The 26,288-nt window shown below is 55.2% G+C and overlaps 1 protein-coding gene across 2 annotated transcripts in view; it reads right to left on the bottom strand.

Moving 5' to 3' along the window:
- Window positions 1-722: 722 nt before the first annotated feature.
- Window positions 723-26,288, bottom strand: part of JPH3 (junctophilin 3) — a 38,731-nt gene continuing 13,165 nt past the window's right edge. The window contains exons 3-5 of one of the 2 annotated variants that reach the window (XM_077310205.1): window positions 8,352-8,476; window positions 5,502-6,403; window positions 723-3,361 (exon numbers count right to left, since the gene is read on the bottom strand). In XM_077310205.1, the coding sequence (XP_077166320.1) occupies window positions 3,281-3,361; window positions 5,502-6,403; window positions 8,352-8,476 (1,108 nt within the window). In that variant the 3' untranslated portion in view covers window positions 723-3,280. The remainder of the gene's footprint in view (window positions 3,362-5,501; window positions 6,404-8,351; window positions 8,477-26,288) is intronic. The other variant, XM_077310206.1, reaches the window with a different exon arrangement.

The following is a 26,288-nucleotide window of genomic DNA, read 5'->3' as shown; positions in this document are numbered from 1 at the left end:
TGGGGAGAAAGATTCAGACAGGAGAACCTGGCACGTGGCAACGGTTCCCTGCAGCCACCATGACTAGCAGCCACGGAGAGGCCTGTCCTCCATCAACCCCTCCCAATTCCCTTCTCAAGCAAATCACCACATCGTCTGGCAGACAATCCCACATTTTCACTGCTATGGCCGTATGGTTTGCACATAAATATAGGCCATTTCCCTGAAATTAAGACATACCCATAAAATAAGCTGTATCAGGATTTCTAAGCATTTGTGCAATATACACCATACCCTGAAAATAAGGGTGTCCTCGGGGGGGGGGGGGGAGAAGTAAAATTGTAGCTGGCATTTTACTCAGCACTGTGGGTCTCCCCCTCCCTCCCACAAGCACCAGTCAAACTGCTGCTCTAAAGTTCTATTTGTTTGCTTTTAAGACCAGCAATGGTCTTTTAAACTGAGACCGCTGCAGAGATGGGAGATCCAACGCTACAGTTACATATAAATCAGGATTTGGATTGTATTATGTTGGCAAGAAAAATTTGACAATTACATGCTTAAAAGGACGGGCTCGGCCTCCCCTTCTGGCCTGGGCGGCGTCCTCCAAAGGAAACGAGGGCCAAGCTCCTTTTTGGACACGTGCAGCAAACGAGGTCAGCTCTTATGTATTGGGCCAGCGGTCGTGAGAGGACAGGAGGAGGAACACGTGGGGCGGAGGGGACGAAGTCAATTTAACGGGCACATGCTCTAATCTTTAGTTTATTTCTGGTTAAAAATATAGCAATCCAGTGCAGCATAGTAAAGAAAACTGCCGGAAAGAGAGCAGAAAAACATCTGAAATGTAAGCAACAAAAAGCCGCATTGTCCACAGGGACAGACTGCTGGACCCAACAATGAGCAAACCGAGGTGGCCGAATGGAGGCCAGGCCCCCCCCCCCAGGACTCGCCCACAGCAAACGCCTGCGCTGTGCCCACCCTTCCCCGTAGCCCTGAGGCCAGAAGCACAAAGGGGCACCCTGTGCCAATCTCTCCCATGCCAACCTGACAGCACACTTCATGGCTCCTTCACCCCCATGCCTAGCCGGGGTTCCCCTGGGTCAGGTGTCGGGCAGGGCGATGGGGCGTGGTGGGCAAAGGTGTGCTTTGGAGGCCAGGGTGGGTGGGTGGTCTCAGCTCGTACAGCCAAAGCTCGGACATACGTGGACTAAGGGGATGCCCTCTAACTGCACGGGAGGTCAGTTCCGAGGGCAGAAATTGGTCCCGATAGAGGATGGGGGAGAGAGGGGCAGTTGGTCGGTGTGCCCGTTACCCGCGAATCAGCTCAGGGGCACAATCGGCAGGCAGAAAGGGTCCCGTCTTGTTCAGCAATGCTACTTGGGGGCAGGAGAAGTGATTGAGGCCATCTGCACACAACAGAACTAAGCCACCAGCCCCCCCTGACCTCCCCCCCCCAGAGCTTGGTGGGATGCTGGCGGCCCCAAAGAAGGGCAACAATGCACCTTTTAGGTGGTGCACCAGGGAAAGGAAGCCCAAATAAAGAAGGAAGAAGTCAAGGCATCTTACAAAGATGTTTTGAACCAAACCAAATGCAGTGGTTACATAGAGGAGGAAAACAAACCAAAAAAAATATTTTTTTTTAAAGAGCGTTACGTACTCGGAGGCGGCTGTTGTTGTGATTGTTCTCCTTTTTTTTTGTACAGGGATATGTCGGAAGCTGGAATATATATCCTGCAGACAAAGTGCAAAGATCTTACATGCTCAGAGGCCAAGCATGACGCCTAGAGATGGGCCATGGCACATGGGACAGGGACGCCCTCCACTCCTCGCCTGCCGCAGAGGGGCGCTGCTCCCCAGAGATGTGGGGGTGGGAGGGGCAGGGTCCTCATTCATGCCTTGACTCGGGGACAGACACGGCTGTGGGGTCACAACGGAAGACGGTGAGCACGAGCATTTGCCCCCCTTTCGGATGCAGAAAGCGGTTTGACCCAGGCTGGCCCAAAGGGGAGTCGTGATCCAGTTTACAGCGAGCGGAAATTAAATTTCCAGGAAAGCTTTGGTCACCTTGAAAACATTTCTCATCAGTTTTAGCACATCCCAGAGCGTGAAAACTTGTGGCACAAGACCTATTACTACCTGGAATAACAGGTAATAATAGGTGGGTTTCTTCCCCTTCTCTAGTCTGTGCAAAGACTTTCCTTTCCACCCCCCTAAGTCTTGATGTGCAACTCCAGAGTTTTTCTTGTCCTGCCAGGGATTCAGGAAAACTAGTCAGTTGTGCAGGAGCCTTGGGGAACCGGTTTGGAACTCGTAGGCCCTGTAGGGGTGGGGAGATCTAGGTCTTTCTGCAACTTTTAAAGAAAACAGCAAGCATCCAGGAGCACCTTAAAGATTAGCGCAATTTGCGGGAGGGAAGGCGTTTCTGTGAGTCGAGCTCCTCCCCCGACACCAATTTTGTCAGCCCTTAAGGTGCTTCTGGACTGTTGCTCTCTCCTAGTGCTGCAGACAGACTAATGCAGCTACTCATCTTTATGTCATTTTGAAAGTATTTCTGCTAGGGTGGCTTTCTCTGGTGGAGCTTGTGGGTTTTGTCTTGCCCAGTTCTGTTTTATCGGGGGGGGGGGGTGTCTCTGTTCAGCTTTAGAAAAGGAGCATCAATTGCCATCACAACGGAAGAAACTTTTTGGGTATTCCCTCCCTGCATCTTCCCTGGGGGAGAGCCAGTTCACACAGCCACTGATGTGGGTTTTTCCTCGAGGGCTAAACTCGTTGTGTGTCAGGAGCGGCCGCTTCACACGCGCAAACGATGCCCCACAGAGCTGGGCGTGCGGCTTTCCCCTACAGCTCCACCGAAAGAGGACCTCCCCTCCCCGACTCATGGTGCCCCCCTCCCAGCTGTTTTCCCGCCATCCATGACAATGTTGGGGATGAATTTATGCCCGGGAGCCTTCTGCGTCCTGCCTGGGGGGGACGGGGACGATTGGAGTGCTTTCTCCGTTCTGCCATGCTACGCAGCATAAGAGTTAGACAAGCAAAGAATTTTGGCTAAAATCCAAAAAACATTACCCAGGAAAAAAAGGCATACTGTGAGTGAGACTCAATCTTCTTGTTCTTCTTCTTCTTCTTGTTCTTCAGTGAAAAGACTTGGAAGTTGTCGCAGGACAGTTCGCGAACAGCCATGCGGCTCTGGTGCGTGGCTTTTGTCGCTCCCGCCGCCCTCCTGCTCTCTCGTACACGTACCTGGCGCAGGTGTGTGAGTGTGTGTGTGGAACGGTTGGTTTTTGCAAACGAGACTGTCCCGAGTTCAGATGAAAAAGTTAATAAACAAAATGGCGACTCCGATGTTTAACAAGATCACCATGACTACCAGGATGGGGGCCGAACCCTGCGGGAGGAAAAGAGGAAAGGCGTTACGGAGACGCAGCAGAACGTTGCCCTTGGCGGAAGACAGCGGCCAGTGTGGACTTCAGGAAGTGACCACACTCATCCGAACGCCACAAGAGCTCTGCTGGATCAGACCAGTGGCCCACCTAGTCCAGCATTCTGTTTTGCACAGTGGCCAACCAGTTCTTCTGGAGAGCCACCCACAGGGCAGAGAGGCCGAGGCCTTCCGCTGGGTAAGAACATCCGAAGACCAGACCAGCAGGTGGCCAAGCTGCTCCTCTGGAGAGGCCGAGGGCTTCCCATGGGGTGCCTCCTGGTACAGCGATTCAGAGGGTGACACTCTCCGAATATAGAGGTTCCCTTTGGTCCCATGGCAAGGAGCCACGTGCAGGCCGATCCTCTGTGAACCTGCCCACCTGTGCTAGTGGCCATCACTGCACCCTAAGGTTGACAACTCATGGCTGGGAAATTCAGAATCGGTACTGCAGAGCTGGAAGAGACCCCAGAAGGCCATCCAGCCCAGCCCCCCACCTTCTCCAGACTTAAAAATCACGCAGTCCTGACAGCAGCTCATCCAATCTCCTCCAAAAAACTTCTAACAAAGGAGACTGTGAACAAGGGGTCTGCAGTGGGAGGGGGGAGATAAGCAAAAATTGCTGCCTCTCCTTAGGAGAAATTCTTTGGCTCATCATTAAGCTTTTAGGGCACTTCTGTTTTCTGGAGGTGTCCCTGGCCACTGCCTGTGAGCCCTCCTCTGCCTCAAGCCTTTTAGCTTCCAGGGAGGGGTTCGGTCTCGCCCTTAGCTATAAGAACGGCAGCCACCGCAAACATTAGCAGCTGTGGGTGGAGGTGGGCCAGCGGCATCCACAAAAGACATGCAGGAAGCCCTTGTCCTCCCCAACACAGAGATGAAGGGACCCCGGCCTTTGCCAGCTTCCTCCTCCGTCAGAAGCCGGGGAGAATTCAGTCCACGTTTGGCAAAGGTCCCCTTGCAGGCGAGAGAGAGCACGGAGAAGGTCTTTGCTGTTGCCATAGCAACAAGAGGAAGGGGAGCAGGCCAACCAACCAGAGGGAACTTCCCAAAGCCCGCCTCTCCCGCCTCCCTCCCCAATACACCTGGCCGCCAGGTGCTCACTCTGGGCAGGTTTATACCAATCCCTTTCAAGGCCAGTCTGCAAACTCGTTAAGCAGGAATTAAGCTCATTTCAATGGCTTGGAATCCAGGCCCCTGAATAAAGAAGGCACATGGTGCGCAGGCTTCAGCTGCATCCCACAGGTGTGATGTGTGCCCAGGACTTGGCACGGGGCTCCACCCTGGCTGCTGATCCACCGGCCCAATCGTTTTACAGGCGCACTGATGGTCAAACACGCAAAAGAGAACCTGCATTATTTAACAGTGTGGCCGGAATTCATGCGGATGTCCTCAGGGGCACACTGCTGTGGCCTCCCACCGGCACTGGCCATGTCAAAGGGATCATGAGTGGGATGTGGTGCTCCCGACCCCCAGCCTCAGCCTGACCTCTCTTTTCTCCAAACTCTTTCCCTGCTTTGAAGGCGGGAGGAGCCTTGCAAGGAATCATCCCTCGGGATGCAGAGGTGCTGTGTGCGTGGCAGGGAGCTTGAAGGGAGCAACAGAGAAATGCTTGGGGCGGGGAGATGAGCCTCTGCAGTGAGACAAGAACCCCGCCCGGGAGCTGGGACTCTCGAAAGCCTGAAAACCTTGTCGGTTTCTGTGTTAACGGCTAGCAGGTAACTTCCAGCCGATGGCGACTCTGTGCCTGAACGACCTGCCGAGCGTCTCTCATCGGCAGCCTTGCTCAGATCCTACAAAGGGAGGCCCCTCGTGGCTCCCATGGTGGCTCCCGTCAGTCTCAGGTGGGCTTCCTTCCCCCTGCTGCCTCCCCCTTTTCCTGGCTTCTAAGGTCAAATCCAGTGGTTCTTCTGCAGACTGACACGTCCACCCTTTGCTTTTCTTATTTTATTGTTGTTGTTTAATTGCGGCGTTCGGCTGTTATTACTGGGAGTGGATTTTGGCCTTTCATTCCTCGATCTGATGACTTCTGGGTTGCTACGAGAGGAGGGGGTCCCCCCCTGCCCCCCCTCCACCCCACGGACACACAGGAAAAGGGTCCTCCACTTACTGCACCGGATTTGAGCTCGTCCCCGTTTTCCTCTTCTGGTTCTAGTGCAACAGGTAAGGATTTCTGTGGCGGGGAGCACGTTAAGTCCCACCTCAAGAGTCGGGGTTCCCCCTTGTCCCCCAACCTCAGGCTATCCAGCTTCTGCACCGTCGGCTCGGCCGAAGAGGCGGGTCGGAGGAGGCTCTCCTTGTTTGGGGCCTTCGGCCTCAGTCTCTGCACCCCGAAGCTGCGCTCCTCCCCGGGCGGGTCCTCAGCCAGACCCCTGCCGGGCCCCACTTTGCTATAGTGCCTTCTTTGGGAGTGCATCTCTTGCATATAAGATTCCATCCTCAGGAGCGGCTTCATCTCCATCTCGTAGTTGCTCAGCTTCTCCTCCTCCAGCTCCAAGAGCTTGTTGCCCCCCGAGCCGTGGTGGTGAGGACGGTGGTGAGTCCACGAAACCGTGGCGGGAGAGTCTGTCCACCTCTCCCGTGGCTTGTGGTTGGAGGCCACGTGCTTGTGCCCGCCGCTTCGGCCCCGGTAGTCTTCGGAGGAACTCGACTGGCTGCTGCGCAAGGCCACGCCCCTCACACCACGTGCCCCGCCCTCCTTGTCTTCCCCCCAGCTGTTGGGGCGCAGGTAGTCCCCGCCCCGCCCTTCCAGCAGCATCTGGATCTCCTCGTCCATGCAGACCTGGCGGGAGAAGTGGGCGCTCTTGTTGCGGCAGGAGGGGCCCAGGGGCGGGGTGGAGGTGGGGCTGGCGGGGAAGCTCTGCAGGGGGCTGTCGTCTGGGGTGAGGTCCGAGGGGGTCGTCCCCTTCCGGTAGAGCTCGGGGCTCTCTTGCTGCAAGGGCGTCCCCGTCGACAGGACTTCGATGTCGTCGCTGGAATTCTGGCGCTTGGGCCTCTGGAACTCCAGCCCTGCTTTGAGGGAGACAAACACAGGCAGAAATGAGGGAAGCGCAGGAGTCGGGCCCACCCTGGGGATGCCAAATTCCAGGGGGCCACTGGAGATCTCCTGGAATGGCAAAAAGGTCATTTTCCCCGGACTGTTTGGCGTTGTGCCCTGCTCCTTTCCCCATTCTCCAAGAATGCCACAACCCTCCAGCCTCCGACAGAGGAAACCTGTCTTTATTCCAAACGGACACCCGGGTATCTTTGCCAGCTCCCGAGAGGGAAATCCCAGGATCAGGCTGGCGTTTCTTGATGGTCCTAGAAGGGTTTCCCAAATAGGTGGAAATTAATTAACGTGTTAGACATTTCTTGGGTGATGCGACCGTATATTCATAAACATTCTGTGTCGTCATCCCCGATCAGACAACTGGAAGGGACGGTTTGACCAGCACCCTGCACTCCAGATCTTCAGGGGCCGGCAGTTCCTTGTCTTTCAAACACTCCAGCTGCCGCTTCCCGCCTTTCCTCTCTCTGTTTCTAATCATGTTCAAAGATAAGCCCCGTTAATTCTGAGGGAATCTATGCAGGCACGGCTGTGCATCGATTCCCTGCCCTTGTGAGGACGCCAAGCTATTGACTGGTTTTCACTGACACTGTTGCCACCTGAGGAGCTGGGGCATCGAACCCGGCAAAGTCTCCCTTCTTTTGTCTGCTTAATTTCTTCTCCCTTGGGCCCTTCTTAGCTGGCAGGCCAGTATGCAGTTCCCCACACTCATGCAGAATTCAGAGCACCACCTCTCCTAAATGTGAGACTTCAGAACCTAAACCTCTTGTGTAAACAGAATGCTTCTGCCAAGACTATAAATTAATAAAAGTGCATTTGGTAAAATCCTAGAATCTTAGAGTGGGAAGTGTCCATGGAGGCCATCTAGTCCACCCCATGCTCAGTGCAGGATCAGCCTCCAGCATCCAGGAGAAGGGTCTGTCCAGCCGCTGCTTGAAGACTGCCAGTGAGGGGGAGCTCCCCACCTCCTTAGGCAGCCCATTCCCTGCTGAAATAGAATCACAGAAGCCTTTGATTATCCAGACCTCTGATCCAGTGGATTGTGCATCAGCAAACAATGTCGCCAGCTCTCTCTGTGTGAAGCGGGAAGAATGATCAAGCTTCTGGTTTCTGATGATGGGATGAAACCCGGGAGTCGGTAGGAGCTCACACTTCCTGGACTGCCGGCTAGCCTGGGCTGTGGAAATGGGGGGGGATCTCTGCTTGGCTATCAGCTGGAGACGCTGAAGTGGTAAGCCGGGATGGCAGCCCGCTTGGATTGTTTGCAGAACGCCCTGAAAAGCCAAGTAGCTCCCCCACATTGCCTTGTGTGTGTGTGTGTGTGTGTGTGTGTGTCTATGGGTCCTCGAAGGACAAGGAATGAAGTGCATGAATCCTCCCTTGCCAGCCCCTCGGTAACTAATGCTAAGAGCAGATGAGCAAACTCCAGTTCAAAGCGCTCCTGTCTCTAAAACCAGCGGAGTCTCCCAAAGGGGCTGCCGGAAGGCTGGGCTGCAAGCGGCACAGCCCCTCGTGGTGGTGACGTGGCCTGAGGACCGTGGCCCAGGGCTGCGTCTGCCCTGCCGTTCCAGCGGGGACCCTCCACTCGGCCTCAGAAGCCACGCAGGCGTGCAGCCACGTTCCCTGGGACCCGCCAAGAGAATTTAGAAAGTGGGTGAGGCAGGTCCCCAGCACAGCTTCTGAGTGGCCTCCGGCAATGGGACCGGCTGCACCGATGGTAGCCAAGGAGCTCTGACTAGGGGAGGTGGGCGACCTGGGGAGGGGGGGGCTGGCCAGGTCCAGTGGAGACCGAAGGGGCCCTGCTCCTTCCGAAGGAGCCCGGAGGCTCTTGGAGCGTCTGCAGCCAGGGACCCTCAGGGGAAGGGACGATCTGACCCTCCCCCGGCCCAGAGGGGGCGTGCGGCCAGGACTGACCATTTTCCCTGTGCTGGAAGGACGGCGAGAACTCTTTGGCAGTGATCCGGGCAATCCGAGCTTCCTCCTGAGCTTTCTGCGCTGCCGTCACCGCAGCATCCGCCTTCGCCCGCGAGTGAGACGTCCTGCGAGGCAACCAGAGAGAGAAGGGTCATTGGGGTCAGCAAGCACCGTCCCGTTCCATTGGGGGGGGGAGGGGGCTCCATGGCGAGTGTCAGCTGCCCAGCCCAGCGGTCCTTTCTGCAACACGATTTGGTGCTTGCTCTCGCCCTCTGTGGTGCAGCTCAGGATCAATGCTAGGGTTGCCAGCTTTGGGTTGCGGGATACCTGGAGATTTTGGGGTTGAGCTGGAAGTGGGTGGGATCAGGGTGGGGCGGGACCAAAGGCCACAGAGCCATTTTTCCAGGGAAACTGGTCTGTTTAGTCTGGAGATGAGCTCTAATTCCAGGGGATCCCCAGGCCCCACTGGGGGCTGGCATCCCTAACGAACGTGCCAGGTGCAGAGAAAGTGTGGGCAGCCATCCTCCCCTCCCCCCCTCCCAGGCTGGCACGTCCCATTCCCTTAACACGGCCTGTCTCGCTGCCACGGCTGATGGGGCCACGGCGACCAGTGTAGTTCCGAAAGGGCCAAATGACGTGTTAAGTCTTCCTCGGGTTGGGGCAATCAGATTTACACTTGTGCTTCTAGACATGCCAGCCTCCAGGCAGGACCGGGGATCCCTCAGAATGACGATTCATCTCCAGGCAACAGAGGATAACAGCAGCTGAGAAGGTGAACTCTATGGGGTTACGCCCCACTGAAGTCCCTCCTCTCCCCAAATCCCACCCTCTACAGGCTCCACCCCCAAAGTCTCCAGGTGTCCCCCAACCCAGAGCTGGCAGCCCTCTCTGCACCCTGTGCTCCAAACTCATTTCCCAGGCCTGGGTATGTCAATCTGGATAGATTCAAACGGGTGGCCGTGTTGGTCTGAAGTAGCACAATAAGATCCGAGTCCAGGAGCACCTTTAAGGCGAACCAAGATTTATGCTCCGGCTGCTCTGTTGGTCTTAAAGGTGCTACTGGACTCTGATTGTATTGGGTCAATCTGGATAGGGATCCAGTTGTGTGGGAAGAGAGGGCTCAGTTGCCTGGCCTGCAATGGCCTCAGGGGGGCAGAGTCTGTCCTTTTCAGGAATAAATATTTCATAGTAAAAGCACAGAAGTGTCCCATTCCCCCCCCCCCTTGCTGTGCCATCATCTCCTTGGGAGAAACTGGCTCAAGGGGCCGCAGCCAGCTGGCATCGGGACGCCCGGGGTGGGATGGTGGGGAGGGGGAGAGCAGAGATTCCTGCCTGTTGGGGCCTGGAGAGCTGTATATCCGGCCCCCCAACCCAGGGCTTGAAAAATTTTTGTGACCCTTGCCCCCTTTAAGACCAAGTTGAGTCTTATCAGCAGCATAAATCTTTGTGTGCACATCCAGTTCCTCAGATACAATGAAACGGAAATTTGGTAGAGGGTGAGCGGCAAATTAGCTTACGACATAATGAAGATGTTGAACAGTTTCAAGAGCCAAACAAGAACAACAAGCTCAGTTTGCATGATGACCATTTGTTTGGGTTTAATTCCAGGGGAAAACACAGTGAAGGAAAGAAACCTGTCAGATCTGGAGATTGGTGGGCAGATGTATCCTTAACTGCGGAATGCAGAGAGTAACTAATTAAATAAGAGTTTGTTGGTCTTAAAGGTGTTTCAGGCCAACACAGTGACCCGCCTGAACTCTGGACTCCACATCTTAACCACTCTTGTCCATCCTGTTGACCGGAAAGGCTGGCTGGTGGGCTTGCCAACCTCCAGGTGGGGCCTGGAGATCTGGAATTGCCACTCATTTCAAAATGACAGCAGCCAGCCCCTGGAGGTAGAGGTGCCAGTCCCCAGTCCAGACCTGGGATCTCCCAGAATGACAGAGCAGTTCCCCTGGAGGAAAGGGCTGCTTTGGGAGGGGGACATTATGGCCCTGTGCCCCACTGAGTTCCCTGGATCTACCCCCCCATTCCCCACCAGTGACCGGGGTGGGGGGACATGTCAACCCTGCTCGGAGCAATTGGCTGCTTTGGAGGGGAGACTGCACGGTGTCCTACCCTATGGAGCTCCTGCCCTCCCCAGGATCTACCCCCCAAACTCCAGGGCTTTCCCGACCCCACATCAGGTATTTCTTTCACACAGCCAACCACCCTTTGCGACCAGGAGGGCCGGACACAATATGCGCCTGGCAGGTCGTTATTAGTGAGCTGCGATTGCTTTGGCTGCAAAGCCACATGAGACCCTCTCCTTATAGCACGGGAGAAGCAGCATTAAAGGAGGCCTGGTGCTCCTGTGCGTGCGGCTGGATTTCCTGCAAACCCTCCGCGCCTGGCTCTGGAGCGGCTGTTTTCGGGACCCCCCTGGGGCTCAGCGGGTGGTGTGGCAAGAGAACAGAGCAAATCTGATGAGCCCCCCCCTCCCCCCAGCCGAAAGCCACTATTAAAATCAGACCTTAATCTCTTTCTTGGATAGAAACATCATGCGAATAGCAGAAGCTGCCTCCAGGAGGCTGTTATTTCTGGAAACAACTCAGCCCCCCCCCCTCCGCACCAGCCCGAAAGCAGCGGAACCAAAGCACCAGTGCATGGCGGAGAATGAACCCCCCCCCCCACTCCAGCGATTCTTTTCTTAATTCCAGCCCTTGAGTATGGGGTGCTCCAAGCAAACAGGGATTTGGATGGATTTCAGCAGCTGTTCCAGGTCTGAGGAAGAGCCCCCAGAGCCAGTCCCCCTCCTGCCTCCCTGTCCGCTCACCCGGCTGTGTTCCCCCTCACCTGACTGTGCCTCCTCCTGCCCTGCTGCCTGTGCTCAGTGCTGCCCTGTGTCCAGCCGTGCGGGCCAGGGCCTGCCGCGGGTATTCTGCTCTGCCTCCTGCATGCAGTTCCCATCAACACTGGGCCGCTGGGAGCATGGGGAAGTCTAGCGGGGGCTTAGGGGTGGGGGGCATAAAGGTATGCAGCGTAGAGTTGGCAAGCCAGAGGGCTGCCTCTGTTTCTGCCTTGGAACCAGCGATGCAGTTCTTAGCCTGACTTAGGACTGCAAGATAATTTTTAGGGGGTTGTTGGGAATGGGGAAATTGCCTGTCTTGAGATGGGGACGAAAGCCTTCGCAGAGTAATTGGTGCATCTATCTAATTAGTCGCAGATTTAAAATGTGAAATTTTAATAAAGGCCCCTGCCCTTTTAAGAGGGATTTGGCTCTGGCAAAGAGATGCAAGCAATTCGGTATTAAGCCACGCATTTCAGACAAGGCAGCCTCTCTCAGTAAGAGTATTTGGGTGATGCGGAGAGAAAATAATGTGTTCGTTTTATGGATTTGCACCCTGCCTCTTCCACTTTACCCCTCACAACAACCTTGTGAGGTGGGTGAGGCTGAGAGGGGGACTCCAGTGAGATTTTGTGGCAGAGTGGGGAGTCGAACCCGGGTCTAACTGCCATGCCATACTGGCTTTCACTGACCCAGAGGCATCATCGCTGTCCCCGTTCTCTAAGGTGTCAGTATAATAATTTACACTCAGCTTGACTGACTGGCCCTTGCTAAAACCACCCCTTCTGGTTTCCGTTCCCCAGAGAGGCCAAGTGATTTGGGGAGGAGAGGGGCCTCAGTGGGGCAGGATGCTGGAGCCTGCCTCCCAAGACCGGCCGTTTTTCTCCAGAACCAACCATGCAAAACAAATGAGTGTGTGTGTGTGTGTGTGTGTGTGTGGATATCTGCCCTCCTCCCCCCAGTTCCCAAGAGATGCCCCCTAGCAGAGTCGGCCTGTGTCTCCGGGGCTGGAGGCATCTCTGAGCCCTCCGGGAGGAAGGGTCCCCGGGTGATGTCTGGCAGTTGCCATGGAGACGGGCCCCTGCTCTCAGGAGGGAAGGAGCAACAGGTGACGGAGAGCTTTCTGGAGCCAGAGCAGCAAAACCGGCTCTTTTCCTGGAGAGCCGGCTTGGAAATGAAGCCGCGCACGGGAGCGGGGAGGGAGACCAGCAAGGAAGCCTCCCTCCTCTAGACCCGTGCAGCTTCGGTTGCCATCCGCATGCCCTTTGCGGGGGAGGTGAAATGGCGCCCAGACCGACCCTTTCCCTAAAGGGAGCAGAGGGCAGCCGTGGGCCGAGCAAGATGCTTGAGGCTACCCTCCCCAAAGGGTCTCGGAGAGCCGGGGGGAGGGGGGGATCCGGACCCCTTAACAGAGCAAGGGCCCTCAGTGCGCAGCCCTGGGTGGGCTTGACCAGAGCCCCGGGGCCCTCCCGTTCTCCTGTTGTGTCTGGGAAGCACGAGCTCCATCCCCCGCAGGCTCCTGCCAGGGAACGCAGGCAGGGACTGAATTATTAATCTCCACTGCAGACTCCCCGGCTTCTCTCTGCAGCCCGAAGCCCCGGAGTCCGTGCAGGGAGAGGGCGAGGCGGAAGCACCCGCTCCATCACCGGGCATGACAGCGCCGGCTTGCGAGGGAGGAAGGAGCGGCGCCTTCAGCAGGGCAGTTCCCTCTTCTGGGCTTGCCGAGCGACCCCAAAGTCCCCACGGACAGAGAGGGAGCCCACCCCCACCCCCCCCGGCAGAGTCTGCAGGCCACAGCTCTGTGATTTGGACTTGCCTGACAGCCCTGGAGGGAAGGAATCCCCCGTGATTCACTCCCCCTGGCCCTGCTCCATCTCTGCTGCCACATCAGGGGAACCCTGTGGGAAGCCTCCCAGAGAGCTCTGGGGAGAACGGGAGCCCAGGGACTGGGCTCAAGGGGGGAAGGAAGAGGCCAGTTCTGAAGCGTGTACAGGATCAGTTCCGGGACGCTGTAGGGAGAGAGCTGTGTGGTCCGGAGTTCTTTCAGTCCCTAAACCAGGGAGGAGCTCTGCTGGACAGCATGCCTTTTAAAATAGACGCCGTTAAAATCTCTTATTGCTTTCCTCCAGCCGTGTAGGGCTGGGGAGGGAGCTGTTGCCCAAACAATATTTTTATAAATCAAATCCCCAATGGCCAATCAAATCCTTGCTGGTCAAAAGGGTCTTTTAGCCCCACCCACTTTGTAAAACACTTGGAGGATGCTGGGAAAGGTGCTGGTGGGTGTCCGCAGGCACTGCATTGGGGGCCCCTCTTCTGTGCAATACCCCAAGGCCTGCTGCCCTCCACACACACACACCCCTCCCATATAATTCCTCTGGGAATAATTCCTCAGCTTCCAGAAGGGGATGGGCAATGTGGTAGAGTCCTCAAAGGGGCAATGTGGTAGAGTCCTCTCAACAGCTTGCACCACCTCAGAATGCAGGGGTGGAGGGAGCACTGGAAGAAGAAAGAGGAGGAGGTTTTGATACCCCCATTTTCTCTCCAAGTGGCTTCCAATCGCCTTCCCTTCCTCTCCCCACACCCTGTGAAGCAGGTGGGACTGAGCGATTCCTAATATTACTGCTCTGTGAGAACAGCACTACCAGGGCTGGGACAAGCCCAAGGTCACCCAGATGGCTGCATGGGGAGGAGCAAATCACCCCCAGCTCACCATATTAGAAGCCGCTGCTCTTAACCACTATCCCATGCTGGCTTTACACACTGATAGTAGGAACCGGCTACTTGGCCAGTGGATGAGAACGATGCAATAGGAGAGGACAGCTAGATTTGAATCCTGTACCACCAGCAAGATTTCTGAGGAAGGAGCTGGATTTTGAAACTTCACCCCCCCCACACACACACACACAAATCTTGCTTGTCCCTTAAGGTGCTCCTGGACTTGAACCTAGCTCTTCTAACACATACCAGCATAGGTCTCCTCTGAAACAATGTGAGAGGAATCATACATAGGACAAGGCACTGGCCAGCATAGGGGCCTCTGTTGGTTAGGCCCTTGAGAACATGACAGGACTTACCTCTGCTTTAAAGGTAAAGGTATCCCCTGTGCAAGCCCTTGGGGTGACGCCCTCCAGTGTTTTCATGGCAGACTCAATACGGGGTGGTTTGCCCGTGCCTTCCCCTGTCATTACCCTTTACCCCCCAGCAAGCAAGCTGGGTCCTCATTTTACCGACCTTGGAAGGATGGAAGGCTGAGTCAACCTTGAGCCGGCTGCTGGGATCGAACTCCCAGCCTCATGGGCAGAGCTTTCAGACTGCATGTCTGCTGCCTTACCACTCTGCGCCACAAGATGGCTCTGCTTTATTTACTGTTTATTTGTGTGTGTCCCACCCGCCGTCACCTTCTCATGGGCTTTGATAGCCCCCTCCCTTTCTCCTTGCCCGGGTTCCTGCAGTCCGTGATTTATGAAAGTGGTAATAGAGTGTCAGGACTCGGGAGCAAACCATTAGCCACAGCAATTAACTCTCTGCGCAGAAGTTCCAAATTACCTGCTTGTCACAGCGGAGTTACGGGCGGTGGCCCACCCTCTGGAACAAGCACTTTAGCCGGAGCCCTAATTAAGAGCGGAAAAGCAGCTAATGCGACCTCTGGCATGATGCAATTCGAAGAGGAACGCACCTGCTCTGGCGCTTTGCAGCCAGACAGAAAGCAAGCCCTGAGAATAGCAAGCAGAACAAACCTGCCTCTCAGGTGCCGTGTGACTTGCCAGGGCCGGGTTTAATTGAAGGGCGGATAGGAGGGAGTCAAGGCAGCAGGCAAGAGAGGCTGGCTTCCAGATGCCTCTGATTTTAGAGGGCTGTCCCTGTGTCAAGATCACCACACCCTGGTGGAATAGAACGCATGTACACCAAGCACCTATTGGACAGTGCCTGTACCATCATGGACAAGGAACAATATAGTTGGCACACACACACCCCTCCCAGCCTGCCCTATGTTTGCAGCTGCCTGTAAAATGAGAGCTGGTGCTTGAACTGGACAAAGGAAAGCCTAGGAAAGTGTGAATTTTAGATCCAGCTGGCATGACCTTGAGGCTAAAGCAGCACTGCCTATTGATTTAAAACATTTATGAGCCATCTTACAGCTTTGTAGGCTGCTTACAATATAAATAAAACAACAACTATTTCAAAAACACGTATTAATGACCACAGTTTAAAATCTCAACTAGGACTGTTGATAAACAAAACCTAAATTAATTGAAGGCAGGCCTAAATAAGACTGTCTTGAGCTGCCTTATTCAGGGCCAGGCACTCCTCCCCGGGGAGACTGTTCCATAATTGTGGGGCCACCACTGAAAAGGCCCTCTTCTCAGGTTCCCACCAGACAAGTCGAGATCTCTCCCTGAGCAGGAATACATGGAGAAAGACAGTCCTTCAGATATCACCAGGTCAAAGTCATGTAGAGTTTTATAGCAGGGGTAGTCAACCTGTGGTCCTCCAGATGTTCATGGACTACAATTCCCACGAGCCCCTGCCAGCATATGCTGGCAGGGGCTCGTGGGAATTGTAGTCCATGGACATCTGGGGGACCACAGGTTGACTACCCCTGTTTTATAGGACAAAACCCAGCATTTGACTTGGACTTGAGCCATTCACGCAGCAATTCAAATTGGGATACAGCTGAGCTCCATCCAGGCCCCAGGCCCCTGTCTCCGGCAGCTGTCTTCATTCACAAAATGAGATCAGGACAGATAAATATTTAATCTTCCATTTTTAAAATGTGAACTATCAGATCTTCATTATTTTTTAAGTCATGATGGTACAAAAAAAGAAAAAAAAATGATAAAAGTCCTGAAATGTGCCAAGAGTGGCTGACGTTTTCCTATTACTTCGGTTTGTTTCGAAAATTCTGGAGAGATAAATTAAATGTGAATGAAAGAGGAGGAGGAGGAGGAGGAGGTGTAACTAGGTTAGAAGGCAGGTTTCTAAATTGGGATGTGGGCTGCCCACGGTGACCCAGGGGTGTGCTTCCACTGGCATGTGTAGGCTCTGCTCTTACCAAAGAGACGGCTTCACAGGCAGCCAAAGCGTTCAGAAATATTTTTCACAGAAATGTGGATTTACTGCATAAGTGACACTATTTCACCCTGCCTGCAAAATGTGCGGAATTTTTTTTTAATGCTTCATGCATGCTTTCAAATGAGATTCCAAGAGGAATACCGTGTGGCAGAAAATACTAATAACAGTAAATTATAAGTTCCTAATTTGCAGGGTTGTTTGCTAATAGATTTACTTTGATACTGAACTGAAGAAAGGACATTCCGAAACGTTCCCAGTTTTTTTTGCTTCAAGCAAATTCTGCTATCAGTTAAACATTTTCACTGAAGGAATAAACTGTGACAAGTTTATTTTTTGATGTCGATTGTTACCAGCATTTTCTGCCACAAAGTCTTTCTCTTTGCTTCACTCCTACAGGGTGTGTTCCTTCCTTCGTTCTATGAAAATGAAAGTCCGCCAATGTGCATATCTAGTTAGTATCAATCTGTATCTCGTTTCCCTTGAAGGTGCTCAGAGCAACGTACACAGTTCCCCATTTTATTCTCACAGCAACCCTGTGAGGTAGGCTAGGCTGAGAGAATAGTGATTCACATCCCTCAGGAAGCATCCATGGCCAAGTTGGAATTTGAACTCACCTGTCCCTCATGGTAGCCTGACACTGTCATGCTGGCCGGTTTATCAACTGGGTAATCTATTCTCTTACTCTAGTCCTGGGATGTGGACAACACTCAACCTCAACCCATCCTTATATTTATGTGCACATGCACAGCCCCCTCAAGTATATTTTCCCGGTAAGGTTTCCAGGGGCTTTGAGATCGGAAGGGCCCTGAGGGCAACTGTTTAGCGCCGCCAGCTCCCCCCCCCCCCCGCCATGTGCTGACTTGGGCGATGTATGTTGTTTACAGATTGCAACTTAATTAACATCTGGAGCCTGAGTTGCATCTCCTGCCATCTGTCAACTTAATGGCACGCTATCGAGGGCATCGGGCAAGTGGCGGATTAAGACAAGGCAGGCAGGCAAAAGACAGACCCGGGAGAGATCTCCAGCCGGAGCAGAAAGCCCAGCCTGCAGGGGCCTTGCCGCAAGACATCCGGCCAGCCGTGAGCAGCTGAGAAGAGGGAGGGGCGGGAGAACAAACCTCGGCAGCAGCTCCACATCTGGGGACATATTTGGGAGAGCGGCCAGTGCGACGGCTGACACTTTTCAGCAGGACCACTGTGCCAGAACTAACGCATGGGCCCGGGCAGCTCTTCAAAGGCCTGGCATCGAGCACCAAGTTGACGGATCGCTCACCGGTGCCTTTTGCTTCCGCCACAGAATGGCGAGGGGCCACCCAGCTCTCCTTTCCCCCTATTTACCCCCCCCCCCATGACATGCAGTGCAGGATGAGCCAGGGCCAATTCCCAGGCTGCGCAACTGTTGTGCCCAGCAAGACGACTCTGGCACCTCTCCCGTAGCCGGAGTCTGGGGACTCCAAGGGGCAGTGGTGCCTTCTCCCAATTGTGCCTCTGGTGCATGTGGAAAAGGGGGCCTCCGCCTCCCTCCCCTGGCCGTTTCTGCAGACTGGAGCAGCCCCTTTGCTAAAGAGAGAGCCCCGAGCAGATCTCCTCGGCAAGAGCAGGCAGGGAGGAGGCTGCGGGCGAGATCCTCCTGCCAGCCTTCAAGCAGAGACGCCTGGAATTCATATTCTGCCGTTCTCGCGCTGACAATCTGTCCCAGAATCCAGCCTCTGCTCTGCCCACCCCGCCCCCATTTAAGTGCTGGTCCACAACCATTCCAGTTGCCATGGCGACCAGCCGGATCCTTCCTGATGGGATCTTCAGGCTCCCTGCTGCAGGAGAGTCGGTTTCCTAGTCTCACTTTGGATCCGCTGCCCTTTGGGCACGAGATTTCAGCCCCTCCGCCTATATCTGCATCCTTTTGTGTGTGTGTGTTTTAAAAAATATTTTCCCTGCTTGGTTGTCAGAAAACCGAGAACGGAAAGGAAAAACGTCGCTAGCAAAACAGTCTCCGAAAAACAGTCTCCGAAAATGCCTCCCCCGCCTCCCCCCTTCCCAATTATCTTCTAGATTAATTAGTTGTGCGAAGGAGGAAGTGGGGGGGGGGTCGTCAAGCTGCAGCCAGCTGGGGAGAGAGACCCCTTGGAGGGTTTGCGTGCCAAGAGAGACAAACAGAGGCGGTTTCCTCCCGACTCCCTAGCTGGTGTCTCCCTGGGCCCCTGGCAGCAGGTGGTGGCTAGCCTTGCCATCTCCAGGGTGGGGAAATCTTGGAGGTTCGGGAGGGAGCCTGGGGAGGACAAGAACCCTCAGTGGGGTGCAAGGCCCTGGGGGAGTCCTCCCTCCGAAGCATCCTTTTTCTCCAGGGGGGGACTCATCTCTGTAGCCTTGAGATGCCCGGTAGCTCCAGGGGATCCCCAGGTCCCAGCTGGAGGTTGGCATCCCTAGTGGTCTCCCATCCAAATGCTAACCAGGGCCAAGCCTGCTTTATTTCCAACAAGACCAGACTAGTCCTCGTGGGCCCCGTCCTGCGGAACCAGCTGCCAGAAGGGGGCACGCCTTCCGCAACCGTCCTCAGTTCCGCAGGTCACTCAAGGCCTTGAAGCTGCTCCAAAGGAATAAAGAAACCAAACCTGTCGCTTTCATGCACATGCACGCTTCTTCAGATACCTGACTAAAGTTAGGAGACCAGTGGCACCTTAAGGCCAACAGAGTTTAATTCTAGGTGTGAGTTTTCACGTGGAGGCTCACTTCCTGACGAGGGGTGCATGTGCACACGGAAGCTTACACCCAGAGTTAAACTGTGCTGGTCTTCAAGGTGCCCCGGGCTCAAACTTTGAACGGTGGCTGTTCTCCTTTGCAGTTCAGCTCTGTGCTCGACCTGTGGTGTCGCCTGCCTGTGTGGACCAACAGGACAGGCTGGAATTACCGGATGTGCTCTCAGGCCAGAGCTGGGCTGTCTCAAATCTGCAAGAGCCTCGGTGTAGCTTTCTTGACCCAACAGGATTGTTGAGCCACGGGCACCGTCTTCCCGAACTGGCCGTTTGGGGAGGCAGGAGTGGAGAGGAGTGGATGATCACAGGGATCTCTCCGCATTAAATCCCCCTGAGGCCAGCTAAGCTGGCTCTGGAGCCAAAGCCTTTAATTTCCTGGATTACAAACGGATCAAGAAGCCCTTTTTTTCTTTGCCTCCACTGGCAGTCTCCCCCCTCCCTAAACCCCACCGCCCCTAGGATCCCCCCCCCCAAGTCTTTCCCCACTCCAGAGCTGGCAGCCCTACTGGATAGGGAGGAGGGGCACAGAGAGAGCACCTCAGTGAGAGGAGATGCGGGGCAGACAGACAGCTCAAGACCGGTGGCCATGTTAGCCTGTCTGCAGCAGGAGTTCCGACTAACAAAATCTGTGGACCAAAGTTTGGGTCCAGGGGCACCTCTAAGGCCAACTAGGGCAATGACAAGGGGTGCACCACAAATTAAACTCAGTTGGTCTCAAAGGTGCCCCTGGACTCAAATCTTTGTTCTGCTATTTCAGCCCAACGTGGCGACCCCCCCCCCGCCCGAATCAAACACAATTTGTGGCCCAGGAGGAGTCAGGAGGGACTTTCAGGAGTCCCTGCTCAGCTCTTCAGGTAGCTGCTTGTTTTTCAGGTGCTCCAGGACTCTTGCTGCTTTCTACTGACTGATTGCTCGATTGTCTGGGGCCACGTTAATACAAGCGCTGTTTTTTATACCCCGCTTTTCTCTACCCAAAGGAGTCTCAAAGCGGCTTCCATTCGCCTTCCCTCTCCTCTCCCCACAACGGACACCCTGGGAGGGAGGTGGAGCTGAGAGAGCTCTGAGTGAACTGCTAGGTCAGAACAGCTTTAAGAGAACTGTGACTAGCCCAAGGCCACCCAGCAGGCTGCATGTGGAGGGCTCAGACCTAGCTCACCAGATTGGGAGCTACTGTTCCTAATCGTGACACCATGCTGGCTCTAACCATGTTCCCCACTTGCCCGGCCCCCATGACAGCTGCTTGGCTTTGCTCACTCATATCTAGACCTCTTATCTCTGTACAGAAATTGTGGTACTGGTCACCCTCTCCCCCATGGTGGGGGTCATTTGCAACAAGGAGCTCATTGCCAGGTAAGAAGGGAACTTTGATACACCTCCATGTGCAGAGGCAGTCAACCTCTGCATCCCAGAGCCAGGAGGCAACCTCAGGGGAAGGCCTCGGCCTCCCTGCCCTGTGGCTGGCCCTGCAGAGGAACTGGCTGGCCCCTGGGTGAGACGGGAGGCTGGACTGGAGGGACCCTCCCTGGCCTGACCCAGCAGGGCTCTTCCGAGGGTCTTCTCAGGGGAAGGCCTCGGCCTCTCTGCCCTGTGGCTGGCCCTGCAGAGGAACTGGCTGGCCCCTGGGTGAGACGGGAGGCTGGACTAGATGGACCCTCCCTGGCCTGACCCAGCAGGGCTCTTCCGAGGGTCTTCTCAGGGGAAGGCCTCGGCCTCTCTGCCCTGTGGCTGGCCCTGCAGAGGAACTGGGTGGCCCCTGGGTGAGACGGGAGGCTGGACTGGAGGGACCCTCCCTGGCCTGACCCTGCAGGGCTCTTCCAATGTTGTTCTGTTCTCAAGTTCTGGCTCCTGCCCTGACTTGTCTATGCAGCATGTAGGCGCATGGCAACTTCCCTGTCTTCCCAAGCGTTCCGCCTACTCCTCTTTAACTTGTCACAGAGCCACCCCCGGCCCCCGTTGGGAAGGAAGGAAGGAGAGAGTAGAGAAGCCCAGAAATATCTGCATGGTTGCCAAGTTGCCGAAAAACAAGCTACCCTGGGCGTGGGAGCAGGAGGCCTGTGCTTCTCAAGTTGGCGGAGACGGCACCTCGGCTGCCTCTGCTCTGTGCCTGGGGAAAGCGGCAGCGGAGGGAAGGGGCAGAGCCCTGCAGCAAGCCCTGGCCAGAGGCGGCACGGGGAAGAGAAGTGGCACTGCAGAGCCAGGCCTGGGTCCCCCAGAACTCTGACCCACTTCCAGAGGTCAGTTGCCCTGGAGAACAGGAGGCTGGCAAGGGCACCTATGTGATCAGGGCTGGCCTTTGCTCTGGGGTGAGACTGGCAATTCTCTGCTCTCCTTGTGCCGGTTCCATTAGCCCCCTCTGGGTGGGGTACAGAGGGCTTCAATGACCCTCCGCTTGGGATGCAGAAGGCGCCTGGGCCAGTCTCCAGAACCTTCAGCTAAAGGGGCTCAAAGGACAGAACTGCTGCCAGCTAGGACAGATCTCCTACTAAGGGCTGCCAGCTCCCGGTCGGACAATACCTGGAGGTTTTGGGGGTGGAGCCTGAGGAGGGCGGGGCTTGGGGAGGGGAGGGACGTCAACAGGGCCCAAGGCCACAGAGTCCACCTGTCAACGCAGCCACTTTCTCAGGCGAACAGTCCTTTGTTGCCTCTCTCAGGCCACCCCCCTCACAGACGGCCGTCCTCCTTGGCCAAGCAGCCCAGTGCCAAGTGTGAATCACCGGCCTCTTCTTCTCCTTCTCCTTCCTGTCTCGCTACCCAGCCGGTCCACTTCTGCCTGCTTCCATCTGGCCACGCGGCTTGGGAGTGAAGGAAAAGGGCTGTGGGGACAGACTGGCCCACGCCAGGTGGCTCCTTGCCCAGCCACGCCCTCTCCCTGCAGCCTTCCTGGCCCCACGGACCTAGGCTAGGGGAAGGGGCAGCCGGGGGAAGGTATGCATGCTTTGCAATTTACATTCCCCTGGTTTGGAGGGCTAATTCGTTTTACTAATGGCTCCTTCGTTTTTTGTAGAACAACAAACCTATGGTTATGTGTCACCCTTAATGCAACCAACTCTCCTTCTTTAACATCAGTGGCTCTTGCAGCTCTTTCAGGTGTCAGCAAGTTGCAGTCAGAGCCGCAAGACCCGCTGACGATAAAGAAGGAGAGTTGGTTCTCATACCCCGCTTTTCAATCCCCAAAAGAATCTCAAAGCGGCTTACAGTCGCCTTCCCTTCCTCTCCCCGCAACAGACACCCCGTGAGGTAGGTGAGGCTGAAAGAGCTCTGAACGAGACTGCTCTGTGAGAACAACTCTAACAGGACTGTGACCAGCCCAAGGTCACCCAGCTGTCATGTGGAGGAGGAACAGGGAATCAAACCTGGCTCACCAGACTAGAAGCTGCCACTCTTAACCACGACACCACACTGATTCTCTGGCCTCCAGGTGAGAACACAACAAACAAACAAACACTGTGGTACACAATCAATAGAAAACACCAGAAAAGGGGGGTCTGTGTAATTGTGGCTCTAAAACTGCAATAAATAATGCCTCCAAAAGTGCAAAACAGCCATGGATGAAACCTCATAAAGACAATCATCAGGACTAACCCTAGGAGGCTGTACATTTGTGTACACACATTCCTGGTCATTTTGCACTTTTGGAGGCTACATTTATTGTCGTTTTAGAGCCACGATTACACAGACCCTCTTTTTTTGGTAGATTCCGGGTGGGGGGTGGGGGGCTGAATATCTCCCGCTATTGCAACAGATCTCAAGGCAAGAGGGATCAGCTCCCCTGGAGGAAATGGCTGCTCTGGAGGGGGGGGGGCTCTGTGGCATCACATCCCGCTGTAGCCCCCCCCCCCTCCCAACCCCTGCCCTTCCCAGCCTCCAGCCCCAGATCTCCAGCGCTGGCAACCCCAGTGTGGTGTGTCTATTTAGAAAGAAAGTAAATGCTACCGAGACGCCCGAGGCTGTCAGCATCCCCCGACCCCCTTGAAACTCCACCTGGCAGCAGGGCCTTGGGAAGGTCTCCCAGCGGGCGGAACCGGAGGCAGGACGGATGCCGGTGGGCTCTGAGGAAGGAGCTCCGCCTCCCTGGCATCGGAGGACCTTCAGGATGTCTTAGCAGGAAAGGGCCTTGCTCCATCCTCCTTTCCTCATTTGCAGGACACCGGTGGTGCCGCCACCCCCCACCCTCCAGGTGGGATGCAAAGAACAATCCAGCAGCTTGCTCAGGAGAGCCCAGAAAGCGGCCGGGGCTTACAGTTGGGGGGCCGGAAGCCCGGGGCACGTGGACGTGGTCCCCCCACCCCAGGGCCCTTGCTGCCCCAGCAGACTCTCTGCTATTCGTACAGCCTTGGCAGGCCCTGAGCTCACCACGGGTGAGTCAGAGGAGAAGCCCATGGTTTCCCGCCTGCCAGCTATGTGGCTGCGCTGGAGGACACCGAGGAGGAGGAGGAGGAGGAGGAGGAGGAGGAGGAACAGCCGGCCGCTGATCTTAATCGCCTCCGACTGCGGCTTTCATCTCACCCTCCGCGTCGTCCCCGTCAGGGTGGAGGAGGAGGAGGAGGAGAGCTTCTCTCCTAGGCTCAGCCATTGTGACAAGAGGGCCTCCTTGGCTAGGCAAAGTGCCGGGAGGAGGGTGAACATTTCCCCATGCCTCCTTCAAAGCAGGACGAACATGGATTCTCCCTCCCTACCGAAGGCTCTGCCTCCACGAAGCATCAGAAAGACCCAGGAGGGCACCCCCGTTTTCTCCAGAAGATAGGGAAGGAGCCCATCTAGGCCCCTGCTGGGTGTCCCGGAAGCCCTTTGCTCTGCGGACAGATGCCAGGACCAGGTCATGGAATGGCCCGTTTGCTCTCCCACTGGACACAGCAAGCAAGGGGCAACTGACGCTCCCCCCCCACTGCTGGGGACATGACCGTATAGAGGAGAAGAGCCCTGAGAAGGTTCACAATCCCCTAGAAGGGGGCCTTTCCCTTTGGCCCTCCCTGTGGCCATTCGCAAACCAGTTAGGGATGCTGGAACACAAGCCAGCCTTCTAAACCGCCCTCACCAACCTGAAAACCTGGCAAAAGGCACTCTACACATGCTCAGTGGCTTTGTGAACTTTTGCTGTCCACAGCTCTGGCTCCAAACATGCCTCAGTTACGCAGCTCTCGGCGATGGGCGTGTGCCCCAATCCCAGGGCCTCCTTGTGCCTCATTCACAAACCAAGGAGGCGCATGAATTATGAATGGGTGCCCTCCTCCCCACTCGCCGCACTGCCTGCGTTAATCGGCGCTCTCCCAGTGCTATTTAAAATAGGTCAGGGCGGGACACGGCTGGCTGCTGCTTCTCCGTGATGAACTTTCACGCTTGGGTGGACCTCTCCGCAATCCGGTTTAGCCCTGACCTGGTTCGCCTGAAAGCACCCCGGGGGCCCTTCCTGGTGCAGGGCCCCAAACGGAGCCTGGCTGGCCAAAGTGAATCCAGGAGAAGGGCGCTCCACCCCCCTCCTTTTCACAGTGGGATGAGAATGCTCCCCTGCCCCTTCTCTGGATGGTGAAGCCTCTAAAGTCAGCAAGGATGACGGGGGGGAAGGAAGGACGCTTGCACACAAAAACTCACACCCAGAATAAAACTTTCTTGGACTTGAAGGTTCTCAAACTTGGTTCTGCTGCTTCAGCCAAAAGAGCTGCCCTCCTGAATCTATCGCACAGGACACAGTTTATGTGATCATCAATGGCAAACATCCCCCCACCCCCCACCACATCAAGGGCATGTCATGGCTTGCTCCATTTTGGGTGACCTTCCCGCTCCCCCGGTCTTCAGCGCCTTGGGGTGAGGCTCCTAAGCGCAGAGTGGAGGGCAGTAGCTCCGCTTTAGAAATGCAAAAAGTTCAGAGTGTCAAGCAGTCTGGGGACTCAAGACTGATTTGTTAGGTCCTGAACTGCTGCGGTGAGCAGCCAACCAGACTGTGGTTCTGCCACGGAGTGCCCACTGAGGACAGGGAGGTGGGCTGGGCTCCCACGGTGCCCCCCTTGTAGAAAGTTCTCTCTGGAGCGAGTTCTGTGCCATGGCTAAAAGGCGCTTGGGCCATGCTCTGAATGATCAGGCGGAAAGCCCCTAGGACAGCACATTATCTAGATTTGAGCTGCTCATCCGTGGCGCATGCCCCCGAGGCATCTCTCCATTCTCCCCCCTTCCTCTTTTTTCCCCAAACAAGAAAGACATAAAAGAACCAGCCAGGGAATTCTACAATGGCCAAGGCGCCCGCTGGAGCCGAGGCAGATTAAAGGAACAGTCCCTTCTGTTTGCCCCATGAGCCTCTTCCTTCTCCCTTCGCTCTCTCTATTCAAAAGACTAGGGGAGCGTGTCTTTTGCTGGCATTCACTCTCCTCAGAGCTCCGTTTCTCTCCCGAACACCTTCACCTTCACACTTCCTCCTCCTTTCCAAACCGGACTTGATTCCTGGGAACTTAAGGACACTTAAGGATAGCAAGGGGGCCTTTCACATCTGAGAGGAAGCTCAGAGCGCTGGGAAGGAGGGAGAGGAAGAAGGAAAGGAAGAACGGAAGTACAAAGGAGCAAGAGAAAGAAGTATGAAGGAACGAAAGCATTAAAGAAGAAAGGAAGGAAAGAACGAAAGAATGGGAAAGTGAAAGGACAACAGTATGAAAACTATGGAGGGATGGAAGAATTAGAGAACGAAAGTACAAAGGAAAACCCAAAGGAAAGGATTTCAAAAGAACGGAAGAACGGAAGTACAAACGAAGGGAGGAAGGAAAGTGCTCAGGAACGGATTACGTCGCTGCAGGACAAATGCTCCTTTAGGGTGAAAAATTTAATTATACCCGGAATCTCAGCATAATTAAACTTCCAGAGCAAAACTGGGTCTTTCCCTTGGGCACTCAGCATTACTCAGGGACAACGCTGTTTCACAGAAAGCCCACGTCTGGTCAAAATGGGCTGCACGTCTCCCACAACGCCCAAGAAGCTGCGGGTCGGGGAAGCCTTTAGTCTCTGGCAGAAGGGAACTGAGCCCAGAAGGCAGGCCAGCATTTGGGCCAGGGACCAAGAACTTGTCTTGAAAACTGGGGGGATCGTTTCCCATCACCACCCGACTGGTCCTTTGAACTGGAGAGGCTGCCGGGGATCGAACCAGGGAATGGAACCTTCTGAAGGCAGGCCACAGCCTGGGAGGGACGATTCAGTCTGACCTTCCATCTGCGGCCTCTCAGTTCTTTCTGTGCCCGGCATCTGCAGCGACTCAAATCTGTCCTTGATGTCAAGCACCCCAATTATTTGTTCTGTGAGAGCCAGCGT

Source organism: Paroedura picta, chromosome 14 (assembly GCF_049243985.1).
Source record: "Paroedura picta isolate Pp20150507F chromosome 14, Ppicta_v3.0, whole genome shotgun sequence".
NCBI lineage: Eukaryota > Metazoa > Chordata > Lepidosauria > Squamata > Gekkonidae > Paroedura > Paroedura picta.
The sequence above is the reverse complement of the archived record's forward strand: the minus strand, read 5'-3'. Positions and strand labels throughout refer to the sequence as shown.